The 26143-nt window shown below is 42.0% G+C and overlaps 1 protein-coding gene across 1 annotated transcript in view; it reads left to right on the forward strand.

Moving 5' to 3' along the window:
* Positions 1-26143, forward strand: part of CRB1 (crumbs cell polarity complex component 1) — a 161629-nt gene that overhangs the window by 24992 nt on the left and 110494 nt on the right. Inside the window, exons 3-5 of the mRNA XM_061159812.1 lie at positions 7893-8088; positions 14327-14466; positions 20943-21125. Coding sequence (XP_061015795.1) covers positions 7893-8088; positions 14327-14466; positions 20943-21125 — 519 coding nt within the window. The remainder of the gene's footprint in view (positions 1-7892; positions 8089-14326; positions 14467-20942; positions 21126-26143) is intronic.

Here is a 26143-nt window from a genome sequence, read left to right on the forward strand (position 1 = left end):
TGGTCTCATAGGACTAGAATGTAGAGGGGTTATACAATTGTCATGGAAAAGAACTTGGAAATATTACAAAGATGTTTTGGTACCCGAGTAAGTTTTTGGTTTATCTAAATCAACTTAACAGCTATTGCAGAACTTTATGGACCAAGTTTTTAGAATTTCTTGAGCTTCTTATTTTCGGTGACCCCCATCTCTATTCCACTCTAACCATACAAAAGCACAACTTCAGGTCAGAGCCCGCCCTCGATCAAAAGGTTTTACCACCCACATTCTCACAACTAAACTTCCTGTTTTCTTGCTTCTATAGAAATCTTACTTCACCTCTAGCAGAATCTCCGTCTCCTGGCCTCTCTGCATTTGTGCCATCCATCACTCTTTCCCTGTCTTGATGTCTCCCCGACCAGCCTGGGATTTGTGCCATGCTGCGCTGTCGCGTCCGACTCTTTGTGACCCCTATGGCCTGTAGCCCACCCAGTCCCTCTGTCCATGGATTCTCCAGGCGAGAATACTGGAGTGGACTGCTGTGCCCTCCTCCAGGGGATCTTCCTAACCCAGGGATCGAATCTTTGTCTCTTATATCTCCTGCATCGGCAGGTGGGTTCTTCACCTCTAGGGCCACCCGGGAAAATTGGGCTTCCTGGGGAGCTGTTTTAATGAGGAGCCTCTTTCCTTAACTTTCTTGCCCTTGACCTGCAATTCGTATTTTGCAACTTTCCAGACCTGGGAATTCCCCTTGCCTGCTTTCTTTTCTCCTGGTTTAGGGTCTGTTGAGCCACCTCAGGTGTTAGCTGACTAGTTATATGTTTAGTATTATTCATGCGTGCATGTGTGTGTGCTCAGTCGTGTCCGACTCTTTGTGACCCCATGGACTACAGCCCACCAGGCTTTTCTGTCCACGGGATTTTCCAGGCAAGAATACTGGAGTGGGTTGCCATTTCCTACTCCGGGGGATCTTCCCAACCCAGGGATCAAATCCACATCTCCTGCATTGGCAGGCAGATTCTTGACCACTGTGCCACCTGCAAAGCCCCTAGTATTGTTCAGCAGGTATTTACATGTCAGTTGTAGATTTTTAAAATCATATTTGATACAGTGGCTGCTTCAAGTTTTTCCAGTTTCTAGCTCCTGTCCTCTCAGCATCACATCTGTATTTAACTGAGTTGGAAGCTATCCCAGATTCCCTGACAAATTTGTCTTTGCTTCCAATTACTTTTCAAAAATTTTTAAAATTCTACCTACTTAGAGAAATTGAGGCAGGAATACTGGAAAGAACAAATGACTGTGGATCGTCCCTACCCTTCACTGAGCATTAGCTGTATTCAGCCTCACTTGGAGGTGGAGAGCAGCGTGCAGTCCTAGGCGGTCTGCCCGCAAACCCACGTTCCTCTACTTGCCTGTGATGAGCAGCAGAGGAAAGGGTGGAGAAAAGGAAAGTGAGAGATGCAGGGACAATTTTTATAATTCTCTCACCAGTGTTATAAAGCAGTAATTATTTCGCTCACCAGAAAAAGCACTGGCAGTTTTTCATGCTTGTGCAAGCATTCTCCATAAAATCATTTCATTTCCATTTATTCAGGTTTCATGTCGTTTTCTCTGTTTGACCATTCCGTGGTATGGCAGCCTGGGAATTATGGTGGCCTGATGTGTCTTCAGAGTTCTACAAGGAAAAACAGGACACTCACAACCTCTTTCCTGGGTCCCAGCATGTGTCTGGGGTCCGATCCAACCCCCAGCTCACCGAGGATGAGGTTGAGAAGTCTGGGGCTCTCCTCCAACTGCATTTCTGCTGTATCTTTGACCCTCGGTTTCTCTCCTTTAATCTGAAGGTTGGACCAAACCCTGAAGAGTTCTGCTTGTTTGAATGTGCTCCTCCAATATTTTCTATCCTAGGTCTGCGTATCAATCAGGATTTGGTTAGGAAAATAGTTCTCTTTATGTATTTCAGATATGAGGAGTTTCATATAGGAATTAAAGGCTTGTACGCAGAATAGGCAATATAATTTGTAAACCCTTAATTCCTATATGAGGACAGAGATTGTGGTGATGGTTCCATAAACCAAAGGACTTCAGAGACTGGCGGCCAAGCCCCAGAAGCAGGGCGGAGGCCTGGAGTAGATTCTTCCTCACACCCCTTTGAAGAGCCAGCCAGTCCTGATGACACCTCCATCTCAGACTTGGAAACTGTGAGACAACAAATGTCCACTTTTTAAGCCACTTGATTTCCAGTAGTTTGTCGTTGTTCAGTCGCTCAGTTGTGTCCAACTCTGCGACTCCATAGACTGCAGCACATCGGGCTTCCCTGTCCTTCACCAGCTCCCAGAGTTTGCTCAAGCTCATGTCCATTGAGTCGGTGATGCCATCCAACCAGGCCAGAACTCACTGGAGTGAGTTGCTATTCCGTCCTCCAGGGGATCTCCCCGACCCAGAGATGGAACCCAGGTCTCCTGCATTGTGGGCAGATTCTTTACTGTCTGAGCCTCCCAGGAAACCATGGCAAACTCTAGAAGGGCTCTTGCCCTTCTAGGTGCAAGGCCCTGAGTGACAGCAAAGGTCACATGCCATGAATTCCAGGAGACTGGCCCTGCTTGTCTGATGGCTGGGGCAGGGGGAGTCACAGAAATTCCCAGGAAAGATCTTCACCAAAGCACTGAAGTGGGGGTTCTTGAAAGCTCCCAAGAAGGTGCTGCAGCTCTGAAGGATCTCTGGGAAGTTCCCAAACACCCCGTCCTGCAGCCGTGGGATGAGTGGTCTCCAGACTCTCCGGGGAGCTGCTGGGATGCCCACGTGACGCCATGTGGGGCCAATCTAGGAAAATCTCTAGAGAATCCCGGCATCTCTCCTGCCTCCCGAGTCCCCAAGTGCCTCTCGTTGGCACACTCAAACCAGGAACCAGGTGGAGAAGGGAATCTGAGAGCGTGTGTGTCCCGGCGCTTCTCTGATGCAGGGTAGGTGGTTTTGGGAAGGGGTGACTGCAGCACCACGCGGACAGCAGACTTCCCAGTGCCCTTGGACTGACACTTTCTGCACTTGAAGTTTGGACGTCACTTTTCTTGGGTTCTAACAAGACCACCTCCCCGCCGCCCCCGCCCCCCCCCCCCCCCCCCCCCCCGCCCCACCCAGGCAAGGCTGTCTTTTCACAAGGTATCTGGGTGAGGTCTGAGGTCGGGGTGGAGGCAGGAAGTTCTGGCCCTTCTCTTGGCCTTAGGGCTATGAAGTGAGAGATCTCTCTGAAGTGAACTCTCCTCCCTCCAGGGAATATGACCTTTCCATATAAGGAAAAGGGGGGGGAAATGATGTAGCAAGTTAGCAAGAAGAGGAGAGAAAGGAGAACTTGGGAAGGGAAGAGACAGTCAAGTCCAAAAGCCTTTGAAGAGACTAAAGGAGAACCCACCAAAAGCATCGTCAAAACCAGGTTGAGATGGAGTGGTTTTTTGCTTTAAATTAATTATAGAAGAAGGAAGGGCGCATCTTTAGATTATTTGCCAGGAACGTTGCTTCTCCACCAAAGCCAGTGCCTCGACATGGAAACCTCGCATCCTTTTTCTTTTCTGTTGCTACTGTTGAGCCGCTTGGTCATGTCCGACTCTGTGACCCCATGGGTTGCACACGCCAGGTCTCCCTGTCCGCCCCTAAATGCATGCAGTTTCAATCCTTCTTTGAAATTAGTATCTTTAAAAATATTTGGTTGTGAGAGAATTTCTGAACTGCCTTTGACAGCTAATGAAAATTGTGCAGTTCAGAGTGAAACTATCCGTGACTGTCGGGAATTCGTGATATAACACCTTAGTCATCTGAGTATATGTAGCGATGTCACTGTGTAAGTTATAGTGCGTCCCCGAACCTAATAGTCAGAGGATTTTTTTCCTGTCCTGTACGTTTTTCTCTTGACGCAGAGTTCCTTTTATTTGTGTTTTTCTCCCAACCTTTCTACTTTCCTTTCATACAGAAAAAAAAAAAGTGAAAGTGAAAGGCATTCAGTCATGTCTGACTCTTTGTGACCCCATGGACTATACCATCCATGGAATTCACAGAACTATAAACCAATTCCAACGGATCGGCTCAGCTCCTGGAGGAGTTTTTGTGAAAGAATTTAATGTTATGAATTTTCCTTTTCTTAGACAATTAGCCACAGAAGGGCTACTCTGTAACTCTGCATTCAATTTCTGTTGCTACATAGAGTTACACGGCCCCATACTTAGCAACACTAGTTACAAAGTGAATGTCTCAGACAGACTGGACCACACTGTTCAGATATGTTTTTGAAGGTCATTTAACTATCTGTACTTCATGGCTATATGCGTGAAACAGTAAACATCCAAATGAAAACTGAAGATCATAGTTAGTTTTCCAGATGTTTCATCTATGAAGCCAAGCATCTGGAAATACAAAAACATCTGGATGACTGACTGTGCTCATCACTTTTCATCCAGCTGTTTTGGCAGCACTCAGACGTAGACCAAATCACTTTTTCTTTCTTTTTTTTTTCTGTATCAGTACCACTGAAAAGCTGTGATAAGAATCACATTGTTAAGTAATATTAAGAGTGATATAAACATATCAAATAAATCCAAAGCAAATAGTTGTTTGTACTGAAATTGAATTTAAGCTTTTGAAACACATTCTTATACATGCATCAGGATTACTTTAGAGCTGAAGTATTTGAATGACATTGTTATAAATGGAGCTGCAGTGTCTAAAACAATGGTTTCTAATTTATTTATCTTATTTCTTAAGCAATAGGAAGTAACCTGAGTGTATAACAGATGAATATATGAATTTTATTTGCATTATGAAATAAAATTTAGGAAAGTGTTTTTAAACCACTTGTTTGGCTTTATTTGTTAATGGTTTTTAGTAAATATAGATTACTAAAATACCAAAAGATGTAATCCGAAGCTATTAGGATGTGAGAGTTGAACCATAAAGAAGGTTGAGTGCTGAAGAATTGATGCTTTTGAATTGTGCTGGAGAAGACTCTTGAGAGTCCCTTGAACAAGATCAAATCCTAAAGGATATCAATCAGTCCTAAAAGACATCAATCCTGAATATTCATTGGAAGGACTGATGCTGAAACTGAAGCTCCAATACTTTGGCTACCTGATTTCCAAAAAGCCGACTTACTGGAAAAGACCCTGATGCTGGGGAAAATTGAGGGCAGGAGGAGATGGGGATGACAGAGGAAGAGATGGTCAGATGGTATCACTGACTCAGTGGACATGAGTTTGAGTGAACTCTGGGAGATGGTGACGGACAGGGAAGCCAGCATGCTGCAGTCCATGGGGTCACAAAGAGTCAGACATGACTTAGCAACTGAATAACAAATATTTAAAAAATAATTATATGAAACATTTCTAAAAGAATTGATCATTTGTATCTTTCATATATTCTTAAAAAATAAAAAAAGTATCTGTTGTTGTATTATTTTACATGGCAGAAGTAAAGATACCAAAGTATTGCTGAAAAGCTGCTTCAGGGATAGAATGAGAACACCGGTGTCTACCGGTCAGTTCAGGGGTCTTTCCCTTGACCTTGATTCAGTTGCTCAGTCATGTTTGACTCTTTGTGAGCCCCTGGACTGTAACCCTCCAGGCTTCTCTGTTCCTGGGATTCTCCATGTGAGAATACGTGAGTGGGTTGTCATTTCCCCCTCTGGGGCATCTCCCCACCCAGGGGTTGAACCTGCATCTCCTGCATTGGCAGGTGACTTCTTTACCACTGAGCCACCGACCTTACAAATGCCAAATAAAATGGATACAGAAATTCCCATTCACAGACCAGGTGAGAAATAGCCAGGCCTCCAATAGGGATACTTAGGGACTTTGGGAGGGTCATGTACACACAGCTATATTTGAAATGGATAACCAGCAGGGACCTACTGTACGGCACAGGGAAATCTGCTAAATGTCATGGGACAGGCTGCGTGGGGAGCGGAGTGTGGGGGAGAGTGGATACGTGTGTACGTATGACTGGGAGAGTGGATGCGTGTGTATGTATGGCTGGGAGAGTGGATATGTGTGTATGGCTGGGAGGATGGATACGTGTGTATGTATGGCTGGGAGGGTGGATACGTGTGTACGTATGGCTGGGAGGATGGGTACGTGCGTATGCATGGCTGGGAGGGTGGGTACGTGCGTATGCATGGCTGGGAGGGTGGATACGTGCGTATGCATGGCTGGGAGGGTGGATACGTGCGTATGCATGGCTGGGAGGGTGGATACATGCGTATGTATGGCTGAGTCCCTTTGCTGTCTACCTGAAACTATCAGAACATTTTTAATTGGCTACTTTCTGATATAAAATAAACAGTTTAAAGTTTGAAAAAAAAATGGCAAGCCACTTACCTACAACAAATACTATTCCACAACTTTCCATTTTTACTGATATAAAATTTAAGTTCTTTTTCTTCTCAAAAACCACTTAAAGTTAACATGCTGGCATCTCTTTTCAGTTCAGCATTTGTTGAGTCTAGTCACAACTGAAAATGGCAGGTGGTTTTGGAATATCCTATTTCATTTTCTGTCAGAAAAGAGGACAAAAAATCAAATAACTACTAAAAACCTCTGAGTTCTTGAGAAATTCCTCTATAACTTTAATTCAAAATTTGTTATCCTACGGAATAGGCCCAGGAATAAAGATGAGCATATATAGATAGCCCCGTTTTGTATCTTTTAAAACCTATATGCATATTTGATTATTGTGTATCAAATACTATTTCAGCTTCCTAGGTGGCGCTAATGGTAAAAACCTGTCTGCTAACTCAGGATATGTAAGAGACACAGGTTGAATCCCTGGGTGAAGAAGATCCTCCAGAGTAGGAAATGTTAACCCACTCCCATATTCTTGTCTGGAGAATTCCATGGACAGAGGAGCCTGGCAAGCTACAGTCTATAGGGTCACAAAGAGTTGGACATGACTAAGCATGAATGCACCAACAAATATTATTTAGACAGATTCAGTAGAATACTTTGCAATCTCAATGTGACTACTTTTGTAAATCTTAAACTTAGCTTGCTTAGAAAATAATCTTCACCTACTGTTTGGGGAGAGGGGAAATACAGATTTTTTAAAATGTAATTTTACCTTAAAATGAAGTAGCTTTTTTTTTTTTTTTTGAAGTAGCTTTTAATAATAGCACTAAATACGTTGAGTTTAAGTCACAAATGGATTTTCTATTTAAAAGCGGCATTTTACAGTGGTATAGAAAATGTAAATATTTCTATGCAAAAAGGATATGCAAGGAAATAATTGCACATTGTACAATAAATATTTGTGGAAAGAGAAAGTACCTTTTTTTTCTCTAGCAAACATTAGTATACTCCAGGTATTATGTTAGGCACTTTAGAACACAATGGAATTGTAATAAGTATCCTACGGGGTAATTACAACTATTGGTCCCATTTTTCAGGTTAAGAAACTGAGATTAGGAAAGGTCAAGCAACTTTCCCAAGGTCATACAACCAAAAGAGGATGTGCCAAGATTCCAATCCAGGCCATTTGGCTTTGGAGTCTGAGCTTTTACCCGCTGTTCAATGTGATGCCTAATTAAAATAAGTGTTTAAAAATAATTTAAAGACACTGGCCAGTCCCTTTCAGGCTTCCAACAAAAGTACAATAAACAATTACTTTGTTCTAAAAATGATTTGTTTCCAGGGACGAAAAAGCCACAAGCTGTTGCAGGCGATAGTTCTTTGTAAGTGACAGCTGCTCTGCTTTGTGAACTTCCCGCAAGCCTGCCAGAAAGTTAATATCAGTTACAATTAAGGAGGAAAATTATTTTGGGCAACATCACATTTGACAAGAGCTTTGGCAAACAAAGCATTGCCAAAGAGCAAAAATATTAACACTTTGCTAAAACTTTTCCTTTTTTTTTCTCCTGTGCCAACTTTTGAAAAAAGGTGTAAACTGTGAACTGGAAGTTGATGAGTGCCGGTCCCAGCCCTGCCTCAATGGTGCCACTTGTCAGGACGTTGTGGGGGCCTACCTCTGTGACTGTGCCCCCGGATTCCTGGGCGACCGCTGTGAGCTCAACACGGACGAGTGTGCCAGTGGGCCGTGTCTCCATGGTGGACTGTGCGTGGATGGAGCCAACAGGTATGCTTTCTCCAGAGATAGCATGCACTGGCCAGAAGCTACTGCACCACCTCTGGCGAATCTGGAGATCTCACATCCCCAGCTTAACATTTTCAGAGTGCTTTTTATGCTTCAAGTGATTCAAGGTTGTAGCATCATGCTTTATTAAAAAATGCATCCTTCAGAGGGCCCCTATCTCAAGAAAGAGCATTTTCCAAGTCGTTCTTGTAAGAGTTTAGAATTTCTTCTGTTATAGAAAAGTGCCAGCCTTCCACATCGAGGAAACAAAGGGGAATCTACCTTCCCTATCTGTGGCAGATGTGAAAATGAGGCTGGAGTCATTCTGTATGTGAATGTAAGATTGTACTTATGAAATGACAAGCATATAAATCAAGTGGTGAAAAAGAAATCCTTTAGGAATTTTATCTAAACAGTGTTGGCAGGGGCAGTGATATTAAATTAATTATGTCTTGAATTTCTAGGTGTTGGGGGAATTAGGTGAGTACTTTTGAGCCAGCAGAATGATGTTCCAAATTAGAGTCTAACATTGACTTGTCAGCAAAAACAAAACCAAAACAATAAATCGTACCTTAATGTGAGGCATATAATAAATTTGGGTGATGGTAGTTGAATTCATGTAAGATATTTTTTGGAAGAACTTTCTAATACTTAGTTAAAGCACAGGCATTGAGTTATCAAACCCTTGAGTTTTAACTGCTTAGCATCTGGCTGTGTCTTCACAGATACTCCGGCAGCTCAGAGGAAGGCAAGGTGGGCCTTAAAACTCCCCCTTGACAACAAAGAGTCTAAAGTTTGGGGAAGTCAGGGGACCCCCCCCCCCAACAGGTTCATACAGTTAATTCTTTGCAAAGGAGCACCAGAATCCAATTTTATTTAATAAATAAGGTATAGTTTACCCAAATCTGAATTTCAAAATAAGTCAGACTCAAAGGGAGAGCAATAAAAGTCTTGTGTGCTTCAAATATATCCAGGAAAACAATTGATTTTAAGCAGAGCAAGGTGGTGGAACACCTCTTTGGTAAACTGTGGGTGTGATCCAAGCTTCGCCTGTGACTTCCAGTTACACCCACTTCGTTCTCTGGTGGCGAGAATCTTCACGCCTGGGGACTGGTAACTGGGCAACACATGGACAGACAAACCAGAGGCACAGTTCCCACACAAGTGCTCCAGGGAAAGAGGAGGCTCTCCCAGCCAGGCCTCACTGTTTCCAGGAGGCATCAGGACAGAAGTCACACAACGCTTTTGGTGCTTGCACGGGTGCATGCTGAGTCACTTCAATCATGTCTGACTCCGTGAAACTGTGTACTATAACCCTCCAGATTCCTCTGTCCATGGGATTCTCCAGGCAAGAATACTGGAGCGGGATGCCATGCCCTCCTCCAGGGCATCTTCCTGACCCAGGGATCGAATTCATGTCTCTTATGTCTCCTGCATTGGCAAGTGAGTTCTTTACCACTAGTGTCCCCTAGGAAGCCCTTTGATGACTTTGGAAACACAAACAGAACAACGCTATACCTGCTTCCTGCCAGCTTTTCTCTCTTCACCTGAGTATGTGCCGTGAATACTTTTTCTACTGTATCCATAGCTCTCTCATCGCAAGTTCAGCAAATACGACCTGACTTTGTTTTCCCACTGAAAAGATTAACGCATTTGCTATGAGATATGTGAGAAAGGCAGAAACTACACCCCTGGAAGGTTCCTGCAGACAAAGGAAGGTGTAAATGGAGACTGAGTCTGTGAACCGAGGTGCACTCGCCAGCCTCGACTGCAGGGCCCTGGTCTTCAGTGTCTCACACGTGGTATTCAGATTTGCAGTAGGCATTTTTTAAATCAGAAATGCAATAGTGAATAGAGGATTTCTAGCAAGGAAAATTATGTGTAAAAATTATAGTCACTTATATTTGCTAGTATTTCATTTTTGTTAGTGTAATCTTAATATCTGCATTGGTGGTAGATAGACACATAGCCAGGGTGAACAGGGCTGTTACTCTTTATTAAATCATAGATATCCTCCCCCTAGACACTTATTTTATCTAAGCCAAGTGTGTAAGCCCATGATTTTTCAATACTAGATCCTCAAGGAAAGGCCATCTAAACTGAAATAAAGTGAACAACTCTCCCGGTCAGATTTTTTTTTAGATCTGTCAGATAATCCCATTCAATCAACAAATCATTATAAATAACATGAATAAAATATTCTTGTAATCTAGAAATGAGGAAACATAAGTCACAATTTATATAATGAGAAGCTTTCCTCTTTTTCATAATTTATTATTTCACTAGGGACCTTATTACTGGATTTTTTTTATATAAGAAAGTGCCTTGATGGTATAAATCACTCTCTACTGCCTCACAAATATTAACTATTCTATTTCATACTATTCAGTAGTTTTATTCAGTATTTTCTGCCCTTTGGCATGCTATGTTCATCCTTCATATACACATTTAATTATCCCAACAACTCTGTGACAAAGGTACCTTCAATTTATGGATGAGGAAACAAAGGTATAAACAATCATAGTTTTCAAGTAATTTTCACTGAATACTTGCTTGGGGTAAGTAAGTCTCCTTAGCTCTCCAGGGTCTCCTTCAGTCAGTCAGTCAGTTCAGTCGCTCAGTCGTGTCTGACTCCTTGCGACCTCATGAATCGCAGCACACCAGGCCTCCCTGTCCATCACCAACTCCCGGAGCTTACTCAAACTCATGCCCATTGAGTCGGTGATGCCATCCAGCAATCTCATCCTCTGTCGTCCCCTTCTCCTCCTGCCCCCAATCCCTCCCAACAGCAGGGTCTTTTCCAATGAGTCAACTCTTCGCATGAGGTGGCCAAAGTATTGGAGTTTCAGCTTCAGCATCAGTCCTTCCAGTGAACACCCAGGACTGATCTCCTTTAGGATGGACTGGTTGGATCTCCTGGCAGTCCAAGGGACTCTCAAGAGTCTTCTCCAACATCATAGTTCAAAAGCATCAATTCTTTGGAGCTCAGCTTTCTTCACAGTCCAACTCTCATATCCATACATGACCACTGGAAAAACCATAGCCTTGACCAGACAGACCTTTGTTGGCAAAGTAATGTCTCTGCTTTTTAATATGCTGTCTAGGTTGGTCATAACTTTCCTTCCAAGGAGTAAGCATCTTTTAATTTCATGGCTGCAGTCACCATCTGCAGTGATTTTGGAGCTCCAAAAAATAAAGTCTGACACTGCTTCCACTGTCTCCCCATCTGTTTCCCATGAGGTGATGGGACCAGATGCCATGATCTTAGTTTTCTGAATGTTGAGCTTTAAGCCAACTTTTTCACTCTCCTCTTTCACTTTCATCAAGAGGCTTTTTAGTTCCTCTTCACTTTCTGCCATAAGCGTCGTGTCATCTGCATATCTGAGGTTATTGATATTTCTCCCAGCAATCTTGATTCCAGCTTGTGCTTCTTCCAGCCCAGCATTGTTCATGATGTACTCTGCATATAAGTTAAATAAGCAGGGTGACAATATACAGCCTTGGCGTACTCCTTTTCCTATTTGGAACCAGTCTGTTGTTCCATGTCCAGTTCTAACTGTTGCTTCCTGACCTGCATACAGATTTCTCAGGAGGCAGGTCAGGTGGTCTGGTATTCCCATTTCTTTCAGAATTTTCCACAGTTTATTGTGATTCACACAGTCAAAGGCTTTGGCATAGTCAATAAAGCAGAAATAGATCATTTTCTGGAACTCTCTTGCTTTTCTGATGATCCAGCGGATGTTGGCAAGTTGATCTCTGGTTCCTCTGCCTTTTCTAAAACCAGCCTGAACATCTGGAAGTTCACAGTTCATGTATTGTTGAAGCCTGGCTTGGAGAATTTTGAGCATTACTTTACTAGTGTGTGAGATGAGGGCAATTGTGCGGTAGTTTGAGCATTCTTTGGGATTGCCTTTCTTAGGGATTGGAATGAAAACTGACCTTTTCCAGCCCTGTGGCCACTGCTGAGTTTTCCAAATTTGCTGGCATATTGAGTGCAGCACTTTCACAGCATCATCTTTTAGGATTCCTCAACTGGAATTCCATCACCTCCATTAGCTTTGTTCATAGTGATGCCTTCTAAGGCCCACTTGACTTCACATTCCAGGATGTCTGGCTCTAGGTGAGTGATTACACCATTGTGGTTATCTGGGTCATGAAAATCTTTTTTGTACAGTTCTTCTGTGTATTCTTGCCACCTCTTCTTAATATCTTCTGCTTCTGTTAGGTCCATACCATTTCTGTCCTTTATTGAGCCCATTTTTGCATGAAATGTTCCTTTGGTATCTCCAATTTTCTTGAAGAGATCTCTAGTCTTTCCCATTCTGTTGTTTTCCCCTATTTCTTTGCATTGATTGCTGAGGAAGGCTTTCTTATCTCTCCTGGCTATTCTTTGGAACTCTGCATTCAGATGGGAATACCTTTCCTTTTCTCCTTTGCTTTTTGCTTCTCTTCTTTTCACAGCTATTTATAAGGCCTCCTCAGACAAACATTTTGTGTTTTTGCATTTCTTTTCCATGGGGATCATCTTGATCCATGTCTCCTATACAATGTCACAAACCTCTGTCCATAGTTCATCAGGCTCTCTGTCTATCAGATCTAGTCCCTTAAATCTATTTCTCACTTCCACTGTACAGTCATAAGGGATTTGACTTAGGTCATACCTGAATGGCCTAGTGGTTTTCCCTACTTTCTTCAGTTTAAGTCTGAATTTGGCAGTAAGGAGTTCATGATCTGAGCCACAGTCAGCTCCCAGTATTGTTTTTGCTGACTGTATAGAGTTCTCCATCTTTGGCTGCAAAGAATATAATCAATCTGATTTCAGTGTTGACCATCTGGTGATGTCCAGGTGTAGAGTCTTCTCTTGTGTTGTTGGAAGAGGGTGTTTGCTATGACCAGGGTGTTCTCTTGGCAAAACTCTATTAGCCTTTGCCCTGCTTCATTCTGTACTCCAAGGCCAAGTTTGCCTGTTACTCCAGGTGTTTCTTGACTTCCTACTGCATTCCGGTCCCCTATAATGAAAAGGACATCTGTTTTGAGTGTTAGTTCTAAAAGGTCTTGTAGGTCTTCATAGAACCGTTCAACTTCAGCTTCTTCAGTGTTACTGGTTGGGGCATAGGCTTGGATTACTGTGATATTGAATGGTTTGCCTTGGAAACGAACAGGGATCATTCTGTCGTTTTTGAGAGTGGATCCAAGTACTGCATTTCGGACTCTTTTGTTGACTGTGATGGCTACTCCGTTTCTTCTAAGGGATTCCTGCCCACAGTAGTAGATATAATGGTCATCTGAGTTAAATTCACCCATTCCAGTCTATTTTAGTTTGCTGATTCCTAGAATGTCGACATTCACTCTTGCCATCTCCTGTTTGACCACTTCCAATTTGCCTTGATTCAAGGACCTAACATTCCAGGTTCCTATGCAGTATTGCTCTTTACAGCATCAGACCTTGCTTCTATCACCAGTCCCATCCACAACTGGTTATTGTTTTTGCTTTGGCTCCATCCTTCATTCTTTCTGGAGTTATTTCTCCACTGATCTCCAGTAGCATATTGGGCACCTACCGACCTGGGGAGTTCCTATTTCAGTATCCTATCACTTTGCCTTCTCATACTGTTCATGGGGTTCTCAAGGCAAGAATACTGAAGTGGTTTGCCATTCCCTTCTCCAGTGGACCACATTCTATCAGACCTCTCCACCATGACCCGATGTCTTGGGTGGCCCCACACAGCATGGCTTAGTTTCATTGAGTTAGACAAGACTGTGGTCCTGTAATCAGATTGGCTGGTTTTCTGTGATTATGGTTTTAGTCTTTCTGCCCTCTTGATGCCCTCTCGCAACACCTACCATCTTACTTGGGTTTCTCTTACCTTGAACGTGGGGTATCTTTTCACGGCTGCTCCAGCAAAGCGCAGCCGCTGCTTCTTACCTTGGATGAGGGGTATCTTCTCACGGCCGCCCCTCCTAACCCTGAATGTGGAGTAGCTCCTCTCGGCCCTCCTGTGCCCACAGCAGCCGCTCCTTAGCTCTCCTTGAAACATTTGCTTGGGATAAGCAAGTCTCCTTAGCTCTCCTTAACACACTTGCTTTTACTAAAAACTTGGAGGGATCATCTCTAGAAGACTGCAAGCATATGCCTTTGGCAAGTATTAAACCCACTCTGATGGACAGGTGGAGAGACAGGATAAGGATATGTCATCCCCATGACCAAGGGCTGATGTCCCCACTTCATTTTGCTCCCCAGGTACAGCTGTACCTGCGCAGGTAGTGGATTCACGGGGACGCGCTGTGAGACCCTGATGCCCCCGTGTTCGTCAGAGCCCTGTCACAACAACGCCACCTGCGAGGACCGTGCTGACAGCTACGCCTGCCACTGCCAGCCTGGTGAGTGACAAAATCCCTTCCAGTATTCTTTTTTCTTCTGCATACAATAGAAACAAATCGCTTATAGCAAATGGAAACTAACAACTCTTGTTGCTGAAGGTTCAAAACCAACTCTTTCTTCTAGTTATTGTTTGATTTAATCATGTTCTTCAGTGCTCAGACACATCTGTTGCTATACTATGCATTATCTGAAGTTGATTACCAACCTGCCCAATCATCAGAATCTTCTAGGAGAAACACAGAGGAAAAAAATAATCAATGGAAGGGTCGATCTCAGCATGGTTTTTGTGGAGTAAAATTCACTGGAAGATGCTTCCTTGTCCTCCAAGATGTTTTCTTTGACACCTAGAACATATTAAAACCCATGAAACTCTATTAAAATCCTAAGTGCTTGTGTTATAATTCATGGAGCCAATCAATGTGATTGTTGATGGTCTCCATAGAGAGTGTAGAATGATTTTTCAGAAACAGAACTATTCTGCTCACCTTTTATAATGTAAAAGACAATACAAGTTACACATACATAAACCATAATTTAAAATCACACTTAAAAGATAATTGGACTTGATTATCCAATCAAGTGGAAGTGATAGGGAAGAGTATGTGACACGTGAATCAACAAGCCACTCATAAATATTGATGTTAATTTTGGCAGAAAACCTGCTTGACATATTTCAACCTAACTCTTACTAGGATTTTATTGCTAGAAATGGAAGAGCACCTCGTTTCTCTTCTTTCTTCAGCCATTGGAAAACAACCGATAAGCTTGTGATTATTTAACATCTGAGCCTGCTGACCACCTATCCCCACCTCCCCACTCATGTTATTATCTAAGGAAAGGGAGGCCCTGTGGTTGGGGGAGGCGTGGAGACTGGGGCCAGTCTAGTCAGTAGCAGCTTCTGATCAAAAGTCATCTCATTGCCTGAGGAACATTTAGCATGCTTTGGTGAAAACCAAACAAACTTAAAAGTATAAAGGGAGGTTTGGAATTCGCCTGTGGCTCAGAGCTCTGTGTACCTCGTGTGTCTCCCCGCTTCCAGATATTGAAGAGGATGTGTTTGTTATCCTTTGGTCATTGGTCCTCATGACTAGGAAACAATTTGTAACACTTGAATCAACAGGTCACCTCCAACACTGAATTTTTTTCTAAAACATGTTATTCCACGTTCTTGTCATCAGCCAACCCTCAACACTCGATCAACACTCTGAACAGGACCTCAGTCCGGAAGCAGGGGGTGGAGTGGACAGCTTGGGAGCAGGACAAGTCCACCATTTGCTAACCGAGTAAACTAGGGTGAATTACCTCTGAATTCTTACATTTTTCATCCACAAATGAAGGATAAAGAAGCTATTTGTAGTACTGTTGTGAGGGGTAAAATTATAAAAAGGGAGCCTGGCATATATTGAGTACTCAAAAAAAAAAAAGCAAGTATTATTACTACATTCCAGGTTCTACACCAGGAGGTGGAAATTGTATATGACAGATGGTTTCTGTGCTCTAAAATAGGGGTCCCCAACCTCTGGGGTCTAATGCCTGGTGATTTGAGGTGAGCTGATGTAATAATAATAGAAATAAAGTGTGCAATAAATGTAATGTGTTTGAATCATCCTGAAACCAGCTCCCCACCCCTCTCCAGTTCATGGAAAAATTGTCTTCCACGAAACCAGTCCCTGGTGCCAAAAAAGTTGGGTCCCTGTTCTAAAGGGTTTGTAATGGAGTCAGGCAGCAAAGGAGAGCGGCCTAAAAAAGACCATTATGAGTGCCATTCATTCAAGCCCCAAAGATTTCACTGCCAACTATATATATGAGGGATTAGGGGATCAAAAAGACATGGTTCCTCCTTTCAAGGAGCTTAAATTCTAGCAGGAATACAGTGTGGAAAAAATTGTGTACAGTACAATTTTGGGTGGCTCAGATGGTAAAGAATCTGCCTGCAATGCGGGAGACCTGGGTTTGATCCCTGGGTCGAGAAGATCCCCTGGAGAAGGAAATGACAACTCACTCCAGTATTCTTGCCTGGAAAATTCCATGGACAGAGGAGCCTAGCAGGCTACAGTCCATGGTGTTGCAAAGAGTTAGACATGACTGAGTGACTAACACTTTTACTTTCACAAGAATCTCTAATAAATTCTGTAAAAGGGAATAAGGAGAGAAAATGTTTAGCAATGGCTTGTCTGAGGAGGCAACATTTTAGAACACTTGAAAGATTGCTAAGCACATCCCAGAAATGTACCCACTAGCTGTGTGACTTTGGCCACGTCTCTGCTCTGAGCCTCGGTTTCCTCATTGACAGATAAAGCAGAGATGATGATGATAATATCCGCCTCATAGTGTCGTAGTGGAGTCAAGTCCAGCAATACAGAAGGAGCTCCCAGCTCAGCCTAGATCACAGCAAGTCGATAAATGTCAACCCGACACCGGAATTAGGAGACGGGCCATTCTGGACCCTAAGGCCAGCAGGTGGTAGCTCATTCCTTGTTTAAGGACAGAAGAGAGGAAAAAAGAAAGGAGAAAGATGAAAGGCAGCACAGAGGAAAGAGCCCGTCCCACGGGAGGCCTGGAGGGACTGTTCAGAACGCTGGGCTATGCAGGGCTGAGGGTAGAGAGGGCTGAGGAGCAGGAGGAGACTGAAGCCAGATCACGAGGTCCACCCTGCAAACCGTGGGGCAGTCTGACCTGTTCATTTAAGAAGAGCTCCCTGGCACTTCGATGGAAGAGTGATGGAGAGAAACAAGGCTAATCACAGGGAGTCCCGTGAGAGTTCTGCATCAGTTTAAATAAGAGGTAAGTCACAGACCGGAACAAAGATGCCAGTGGTGAGGGTGGATGTCAGTGTATGTGCGGCCACGGGAGCCCTTCAGGAGGTGGAAATGACACGGGGATTGGGAAAGGAGCGCCAATTTAGGACGGTTCTGCTTCTGAGTTTCTCTCTTGGGTCACTGGATGGATGTCGATTTTGCCTAGGGAGAAAACTCATAATGTCTTTGTACCCAGTTCTCACAGTTACATATAAAGAGAGGGTTTAATGCCACAAGCTACTCTATATCTAAGAATCAGAGACCGTTCCTTTGGATCATGTGACGACTGCCAGTGAGCACGATGATGAGAATAAGTGCTGTAATTGCCCAGGGTCCTTGTTTCAGGGGTAATTAATCACAAGTGTCAGTCACCTTAAATGCTTATCTTAAAAGTTTTCCTATTACCCAGAAAAGATTGGCTTTTTTTTTTAAACATGTAATTTAAGAACCCTGGGGTCTTGACTCAGCATCATATTGTTTCTTTGTACAGAGTTTTATAGGAAAACTTGTTATAACTATTGGATGTAGCCTTGACTGAAGGAATCTATTTATATACCTGGTTAAAGGGAACAGCAAACAGAATTCCCACAGGGCCCCATGGTAGGGACAGGACCCGTAATACCATAAATCAGAACTTTCTAACGTTCAGGATAAGAATAAAGACAATGCATGAGCCGGAAAGCAAAAAAGGATTTATGAAAGTACTAAATTACTTCCTAACCTGGGTTGTGCAGAAGTCTTCAAACTCAGAATGAAAAGAAAATTGAAAATAGAACTTTAGTAAGTCAACTGTAGCACAACACGTTTATAAAAACTTGTGAAAACCATTATTTAGTGAATATGTGTAGATCCTTAAGTATGAAATAAAAACGCTTAAGAAGTAAACATTCAGGCTTCAGAGACTGAGGGTTCTAGGGGTGGGGAGGGTCATGACGAAGGACCGTGGGACCCTCATCTGGCATGTGCTTGCAGTTTCCTTCTCAACTCCCAGTTTCTTCTTGAGAAGGTTGATAAAGACCCCAGGGGTCAAATGTGACAAAAGCATTATACTGATGAGCAGCAGAATTTGTGTTGTGGTTATGATTTGACATGGGACCCCATATAGCTTTCTATTAAAACTACAAGATGAGCATTCATATCATGCTCTCATTATTTGCTCATAAAGAGTTCATCAACTCTCTAGTTTATTTGCTAAGCAAGGATTATAATCTAAATTGTTGATTAGTTCTGTCTGAATCTCATTCAGGAGTTGACTGAAGGCCTAGTACTCAGGTGTTGCTCAGTCCTAGCGTGGTGAACGAAAAAACACAGTCTCTGCTTTTATGGAGCTTACAGTCTGTTGAGGGAGACGGCTACATAAATAAGTGAAAACTATGTCGTTTGTTTAGTCACTCAGTCATGTCTGACCTTTCTGCGACCCCGTGGACTGCAGCCCGCCAGGCTCCTCTGTCCATGGGATTTCCAGGCAAGAATACCGGAGTGGGTTATCATTCCCTTCTCCAGGGGTTCTTCCTGACCCAGGGGTGGAACCCGAGTCTCCTGCATTGCAGGCAGATTCTTTACTGTCTGAGCAATCAAGTGAAAATTATATACATGATGAATTTTAAAAGATACCTCTAAAAATAAGCACATAATACCATTCTTTATAAGACAATGAAAGGAAAGAATTGGGTAAGTGAGAGAAAAAGGTTCTTATTTAGATCTGTTCATGAGGAAATGACATTCTGAAAAAGTAACAAAAGATCGAGTCGGAAAACTTAAGAGTTATGCAAGCACAGTCTTGGAGGAGAGTTTTCTAGGGGAGGGAACGGTGTTCTAAAGGCCCTGGGACAGAAAGCATTCTAGGGACAGGAACAGATTTGGGAATGGGGCCAGGTAATAAGGGGCTGGTCAGGTTAAGGATTTTGAACTTTATTCTGTGTGAAAAGTGAAGCCATTGAATGATTTCAAAGTAAATAAGGACCATGATTTGATTTATAACCTTTACCACTTTGGATTGTAAATTTTATTTTAAAAACATATTTCTCAGTAGTTAAGTGACATTACAAAGATCTGTAGGTGAAGTCATTTGTACTGTAAGTCAGATTGTGTTCCTATAGGAACTTCATACATCTCTTTCATCATCTCACAAAACAGCTGGTGTGATCCTGGACACACTCCTCAGCATTATATTAGCATCTTACTAAATTTACATTTTTGGACTAGCACTACGCATAGTATGTAAATAGTCAAAATTGGTAAGAAAAACAACCTACTGGAAAAAGATATGAAATGATTAAAAAATTTCAAAGAATATTAAATTCAATAATATCTGGGGAAGATATAAAACAAACAATGATAAGGTATGATTTTTTATCTAGCCAACTGGTAAACATTTTTGCTTGGTATGGCAAGTGTTGCCAAGGGTCTGGACCATACATACTCTTATCCTGTGCCAGGAGACATGTAACAACCCCTACAGTTTCTCTAGAGGTCGTTACCAGCATCTATTAAAATGTGAAATGCCCGTAACCTATAACCCAGAAATCCCACTCCTAGCATAGAGCCCAGTGTTGCACTCAGACATTTGCACAAGCCACATATATGATGTTATTCAATGCAATATTGTAATAGCAAAAATGTATATAAACCCCCTAAGGGAATGGAATGGTCAAGTTATGTGCATCTATGTTATGGAATACTTGGCAATAGTTAAAAATTATGAGTGAGCTCTATATTTCTAAAATGGATAGATTGTGCAAGGGAGTAGAGAAACCAGGCTGTACTGAAGGATGCATGCAGTCAGTACAATTCCAGTTACATTAACACACACGATAAATAGACACATATATAGTTTTAACAGGTGCATATGTCAGTAAAACCACAGAAAATAGTTCTGGCAGGGACTTTCTTTTTTATTTAATATCCAAATATTTTATAAAATACTAAATCATTCATGTTTTATTGTTTTTATTCTTGTCCCTAGTAAAATGACCCAGCTAAATCCATTCAAATACAAAATAGTTTTTTCTTCTGTCTCACTGTGTGTGAGGAAATCATTTCCCTCTGCTTCGAGGTTTAAGAGAAGAATTTAGGCTTGGCTATTTGCTTTCTCCTGAGTGTGTGTGTGTGCTAAGTCGCTTCAGTCCTGTCTGACTCTTTGTAACACTGTGGACCGTAGCCTGCCAGGCTCCTCTGTCCATGGGATTCTCCAGGCAAGAACACTAGAGTGGGTTGTCATCTCCTCCTCCAGGGGATCTTCCTGACCCAGGGATTGAACCCACGCCTTTTACATCTCCTGTATTGGCAGGCGAGTTCTTTACCACTAGCACCCACCTGCAGTCTGCTGACTTTACATGTATACCCTGGAAAAATATATCATTTTTTTTTCTTGCTTAACCTTCAAACAGTCGGAATGTTTGAAGAATTGGAGTTTAGTTAAAACTTCAGGTTAAGTCAAGATGATCCTGAAGCCCCTTGTTCATCCGTCTCTGTTGAGTGTCGGGTGGTACTATGGAAGTGATGCCACTGTTGCTCTTAGGTTTACGGAAGCCCCCTTTATCAGATCCCCTTGCCGGCTCCCCGAGGGGGGCCCAGCACCCTACCTGGTGCCACGTGCTGGCCAGCCTCCGGTCAGACGCGTGCTCCGTGGTTGAGGAGCTCTGAGCCCACAGTCTCTCTGGCCGTTTATCCTGCAGGTTACACGGGCGTCCAGTGTGAAACTGACCTCGACGGATGCGGGAGTGGCCCCTGCCAGGCTGGTGGGCAGTGCGTAGAGCTGTCCTCGGAGACAGCGCGTGAGCGCCTGGCCCAGCTGCAGTCTGCATCCGGCCGCCCTGAAGCCTCCGGTTACGTCTGTGTCTGTCCACCCGGACTTACAGGTAAGGCCCAGCTCTGGGGAGACAACTTGACTTTCTAGCATTTGCCGGCAGATCACGCATCCACCCAGAGAGCGGTGCTGTGTAACCTCTGTGCCCTGGTGCAAAGGGTCCCCCTTGTGGGCCTGGAAAATACCTCATTTCACCTCTCGTGCTTCCTCAAATCATGCTGCTCCTGCTGCTGCTGCTAAGTCACTTCAGTCGTGTCCGACTCTGTGCGACCCCATAGACGGCAGCCCCCCAGGCTCCGCCGTCCCTGGGATTCTCCAGGCAAGAACACTGGAGTGGGCTGCCATTTCCTTCTCCAGCGCATGAAAGTGAAAAGTGAAAGTGCAGTCGCTCAGTCGTGTCTGACTCTTCTCGACCCCATGGACTGCAGCCTACCAGACTCCTCCACCCATGGAATTTTTCAGGCAAGAGTACTGGAGTGGGGTGCCATTTCCTTCTCCCCTCAAATCATGAGGAAAATGTTAAAAACAGGAGTAGAAGAATCGTAGGAAAGGGGAGATACTTGTATACTTTATCCTGGGGAATTAGAAGCCAACTCAAGCTCGTCACCTTAGAGACAGAAAATTTTAGAATTTTTGTGTCATTAAATTTTATAATGATGTTACATTTTATGTTCAAATTTGCTTAAAAAGTTAGCGTATTTATATTTACACTGAGAACAACGATCTAGTAGTCTCAAGTAATCAATTATTCTCTAGCGAAAGTTGTTCCCCATATCAAATTTAAAGGGCTCTGTCTTATTCTACAATATTCTTACTCTAAACCCAGTGAAACTTTGCTTGAACAGTTGTGTTTGTGTCTGTTCCCATTTCTGGAACTTTTCTGAAGTTTGGCGATGGTCCTGTATGTGATGATGAGCAGCAGTTACCTGAAGTTGCATAGATGCCACTGAGAAAACTAACCACAACCTAGATCCCTACCATATTTCTCCCTTCATAGATCCAGTGATATCTGAGGGCAAAATCTCAGCTGCTGTTGGGGATTTCTGAGAAAAGTAAATAAGGAATAAGAAAAAAAGGGGATGGGTCTATTTACCCTTAGTGTTCCCTTTCTTTTAATGTCACGGTTTTTATGTGTAATGACCTTTGATTCTTGGCAGTGTTTGCTATAAAGTTGCTGTAGAGAATGTCCTGATTCACCGTCCCCTCTGTGAAAACACATGGGAGAAAAGTCTCGCCAGGGTCAACGTCAGGAGAAGTATAGTTCTTCCTGAATAGCTTCTAGCTTGCATGCTTTTCCCCTTAGTAAAAGTGTGCAAATAAATCTTGATAAATGAAAAAAAGCTTGAAATAAATCTTGCAATACGTCACAGTTCCCAACAACGTGAGATGCTGGAAATCTTATAGGTAAAAGTGGGTTCTACAAGCATATAGGTTTTTCTGATAATACATTTCTGTATTTACCCCACCCCTGGGATTATTTAAATTTCCTGTCTGTTTCTTATATTTTTTTCATGTATTTTTTCTTGTATTTTCTGAATTGTATGATCGTGGTATAGTGTAAGTAATTTTGTTAACCACTGTAAGTTCCTCTTGAAACAAGGTAAGGGAGTTACAAATGTTTTTCTTGGGTTTAAGGTTATAAAGAGGAGATTCTGTCAAAGTCAGAGGCCACTGCTAATGTTGCCTCATCGGAGGAAAGAACATGGCTGACCGATGTATCTGCAGATCTGAACAAGAGAGGCAATAACATGCCCCAGGAAGGTGTGTTGGCCTTGATTTCTGAGGAGCAGCTGGGAATGACTACATGAGTTAAGAAGTTCTGGGCTGCCCCAAGTATGGCTTCATGAAATTGCTCATTTTCCACTCATGTGACTTCCAAAGAGGGTTCTCAGAATCATTTGTCCTTCAGATGGAGATTCAGGGTCACATGTGTGTTTGCTCGCTCAGTCCTGTCTGACTCTTTGCCACCCCACAGACTGTAGCCCGCCAGGCTTCTCTGTCCGTGAGATTTCCCAGGCAAGAACACTGGAGTGGGTTGCCATTTCCTTCTCCAGGGGATCTTCCCCACCCAGGGATGGAACTCGCCTCGCCTGCATTGGCAGGCGGATTCTTTACCACCGAGCCACCTGGGAAGCCCCTTTGTAGGCTGACTCATATCAGGCTTATACGTAATTTGTTAAATGTATTTATACATATTTTATTAGGCTTATACTTAAGTATTTCATTTTGGGAGTGCCACTATAAATAGTACTGTGTTGTTAATTTCAAATTCCATGTGTTCACTGCTGTTAGGTAGGAAAGTAATTGACTTTTGACTTTTATATATTAACCTTCTGCTCAGATACCATGCTATAATCATTTATTAGTTCTAGGATATTTTTTGTCAGTTCTTGCATATTTTCTACATGAACAATCATGCTCCTGCCTTTTAAAACTATTAATGTTTACACAGTATGCCTTTTTCCATTCTTATACTTTCAACTCTCTTGTCGTTTAATTTGAAGTGAGTTTCTTTTAAATGTCATAATAAAACATATTATTGTATTATGCTTTTTAAAAATTATTTTGTCAACCTCTGCTTTTTAGTTGATATATTTAGACTCTCTACCTGTAAGTAATTATTGATGTGGTTGGGGTAAAATGTGCCATTTTATTATTTGTTTTCTGTTTGATTTCTTTCTCTTTTCTTACCTTTCTATGGGGTACTTGACCATTTTTTAAGGTTTTCATCTTGATTTAGTTCTAGTATTTTTAGATGTATTGTGTATTTTTCATATATACAATATGGCTGTTCTGCATATTATAGTGTATACATGTAACTCATAGCCTATTGGTATTAACATTTTACAATTTTGGGTGAAGCAGAGGAAAACTCTTTTTCCATTTAGGTCCCTTTATCTTATTGTCTTGAGGATAAGATGGTATTCTAATTCTTATTTTAATCATTACATATAATTTAGAAAGTTTATGAAAAAAAGGGTGTTCTGTTTACCTGCCCTCTCCATTGTTATTTCTTTCTGCCTTTTGCCTCAAGATTCTTATGCTACTATTTCCTTTCTGTTAAAGAACTTTCTTTAGCTTTTCTTTAAGAGTGGTGTGCTAGTGACAATTCTTTTAGTTTTTGTTTATCTGAGAAGGTCTTTATTGCCCATTTATTCCTGAAGGATAGTTTGTTGAATATAGAATTCATGATTGACAATTCTTTTCTTTAAGCATTTGAAAAAATATACATCTCTTCCTTCTGCACTCTATGTTTTCAAGTAAGAAATCCACTCTCATTGAAATTGATGGTCCCCTGTAGGTAGCACATCCTTTCTCTGACTCCTTGCAGAGAAAAATTATGGAGCAATAACACCTTCAACTCCATCTTTAGTTTTCAGAATTTTATTTGTGAATATGTCTCTGTGTCTATTTTTTTTTCCAATTTGAAATTCACTCAACTTTTCAAATCTGTGGATTTATGTCTTTTGTCAAATTTAGGATGTCTTTAGCCAAGTTTTTCTTTTATTGCTCTTTCAGCCCTAGTCTCTTTTTCTTCTCCTGCAACTCTGATAATGTAAGCTTTATGTCTTTTCCTACTTTTCCACAGATTCCTGAGTTCTGTTAATTTTTCCCTCTTTTTTGTTTAGAATGGGTAAATGTTATTGATCTGTCCTCCAGATTCACAGATTTTATTCTCTTTCATCTTCTCTCCACTATTGTGCCCATCCAGAGAATTGATCATTTCTTCTATTTTATTTTCCAGTTTTATAATTTCCATATTTTATAATTAATTCTTTGCTGATATTGTCTATTTTTCCTTTTACTCAAGAGAATTTGTAATTGCTTACTAAATCATTTTAGGATGGTTACTTTAAATCTTTGTCAGACAGTTTCAAGATATGATTCAGCTCAGATTGAGTTGATGACATCAGTTCACTTTCTTTTCTCACTCAAGTTGTGGTTTTCCTGATTCTTGGTATGATGGGTGATTTCTCAGTTGTATCTAGGATATTTTGGACATTATGTTAGGAAACTATCAGTCTTTTTTGAGTTTTTAAAATTTTATCAGGCAGTCAGCTTTTTCGTTTTGACAAGGTCATAGTCTACTTCTGTGGGCTCTGCAGGCCCAGTACCCAGTTAGATTTCAGGGTTGTGGCCTTTTGGTTGGCTTGGTACATCTGGTGCCACTTGGGCTCCCACTGATCTCTGCTGATGATATAAATGACACAGTTTACTTCTTGCAAGCTATACACATTTGCAGTTCTATCACTTGTTAGATTAAAATAAATTTCCATCATGATGAAAAATGCAATTGTGACTAATACATTTAATGACAGACCTCCATTCAAAGAAACCATTATAGTTGTTAAATATACCTACAAGCTTTTCCAGTTTTAAAATTATAATTAAGGATGTCTCTCTTGCTGTTTACTCCATGTACAGTTATGTTCTATATTGAAAATAGTCATGGTTGCATACTTAATGTAATTTCTAACTTTCTATAATATAAAAGTGAAATATGTCAGAGTAGAAATTAACTGAGGTTCCAAGAAGGCGGTACCCAGAAAGACAGAAATAAAGAGAGCTCCAAGCCATGGAAAAGGGGAAATAGAGAAGACATCGGTCCGACTCAGTCAGGTCCGACTCTTTGCAACCCCATGACCTATAACCTGCCAGGCTCCTCTCTGTCCCTGAGATTCTCCAGACAAGAATACTGGAGTAGGTAGCTATCCCCTTCTCCAGGAAATCTTCCCGACCCAGGGATTGAACCTGGATCTCCTGCATTGCAGGCAGATTTTTTACTCTTCTCTAATTATCTCAAAATCATTAAACATACTCTTCGGCAAAATTTCCTCACATGCCACCATAGCCATTTTGTGCCTATAGCTGGAATGCTCAACTTGTAATGAGAATGGTGGATAAAGACTTGATTTAAAGTCTGTTTACTTAAACCCACATAGATAATTTTAATGGTAAACTAAATAAATCTATAATTGGGGAAGGCCTGTAGTTGAAAAACACCATTCAGTTCAGTCCAAAACTATAAATTATCTTTATTTTGTATGACCATCCTTGACCGCTACTAGA

This window comes from Dama dama, chromosome 14 (assembly GCF_033118175.1).
Source record: "Dama dama isolate Ldn47 chromosome 14, ASM3311817v1, whole genome shotgun sequence".
Classification (NCBI taxonomy): Eukaryota; Metazoa; Chordata; class Mammalia; order Artiodactyla; family Cervidae; genus Dama; species Dama dama.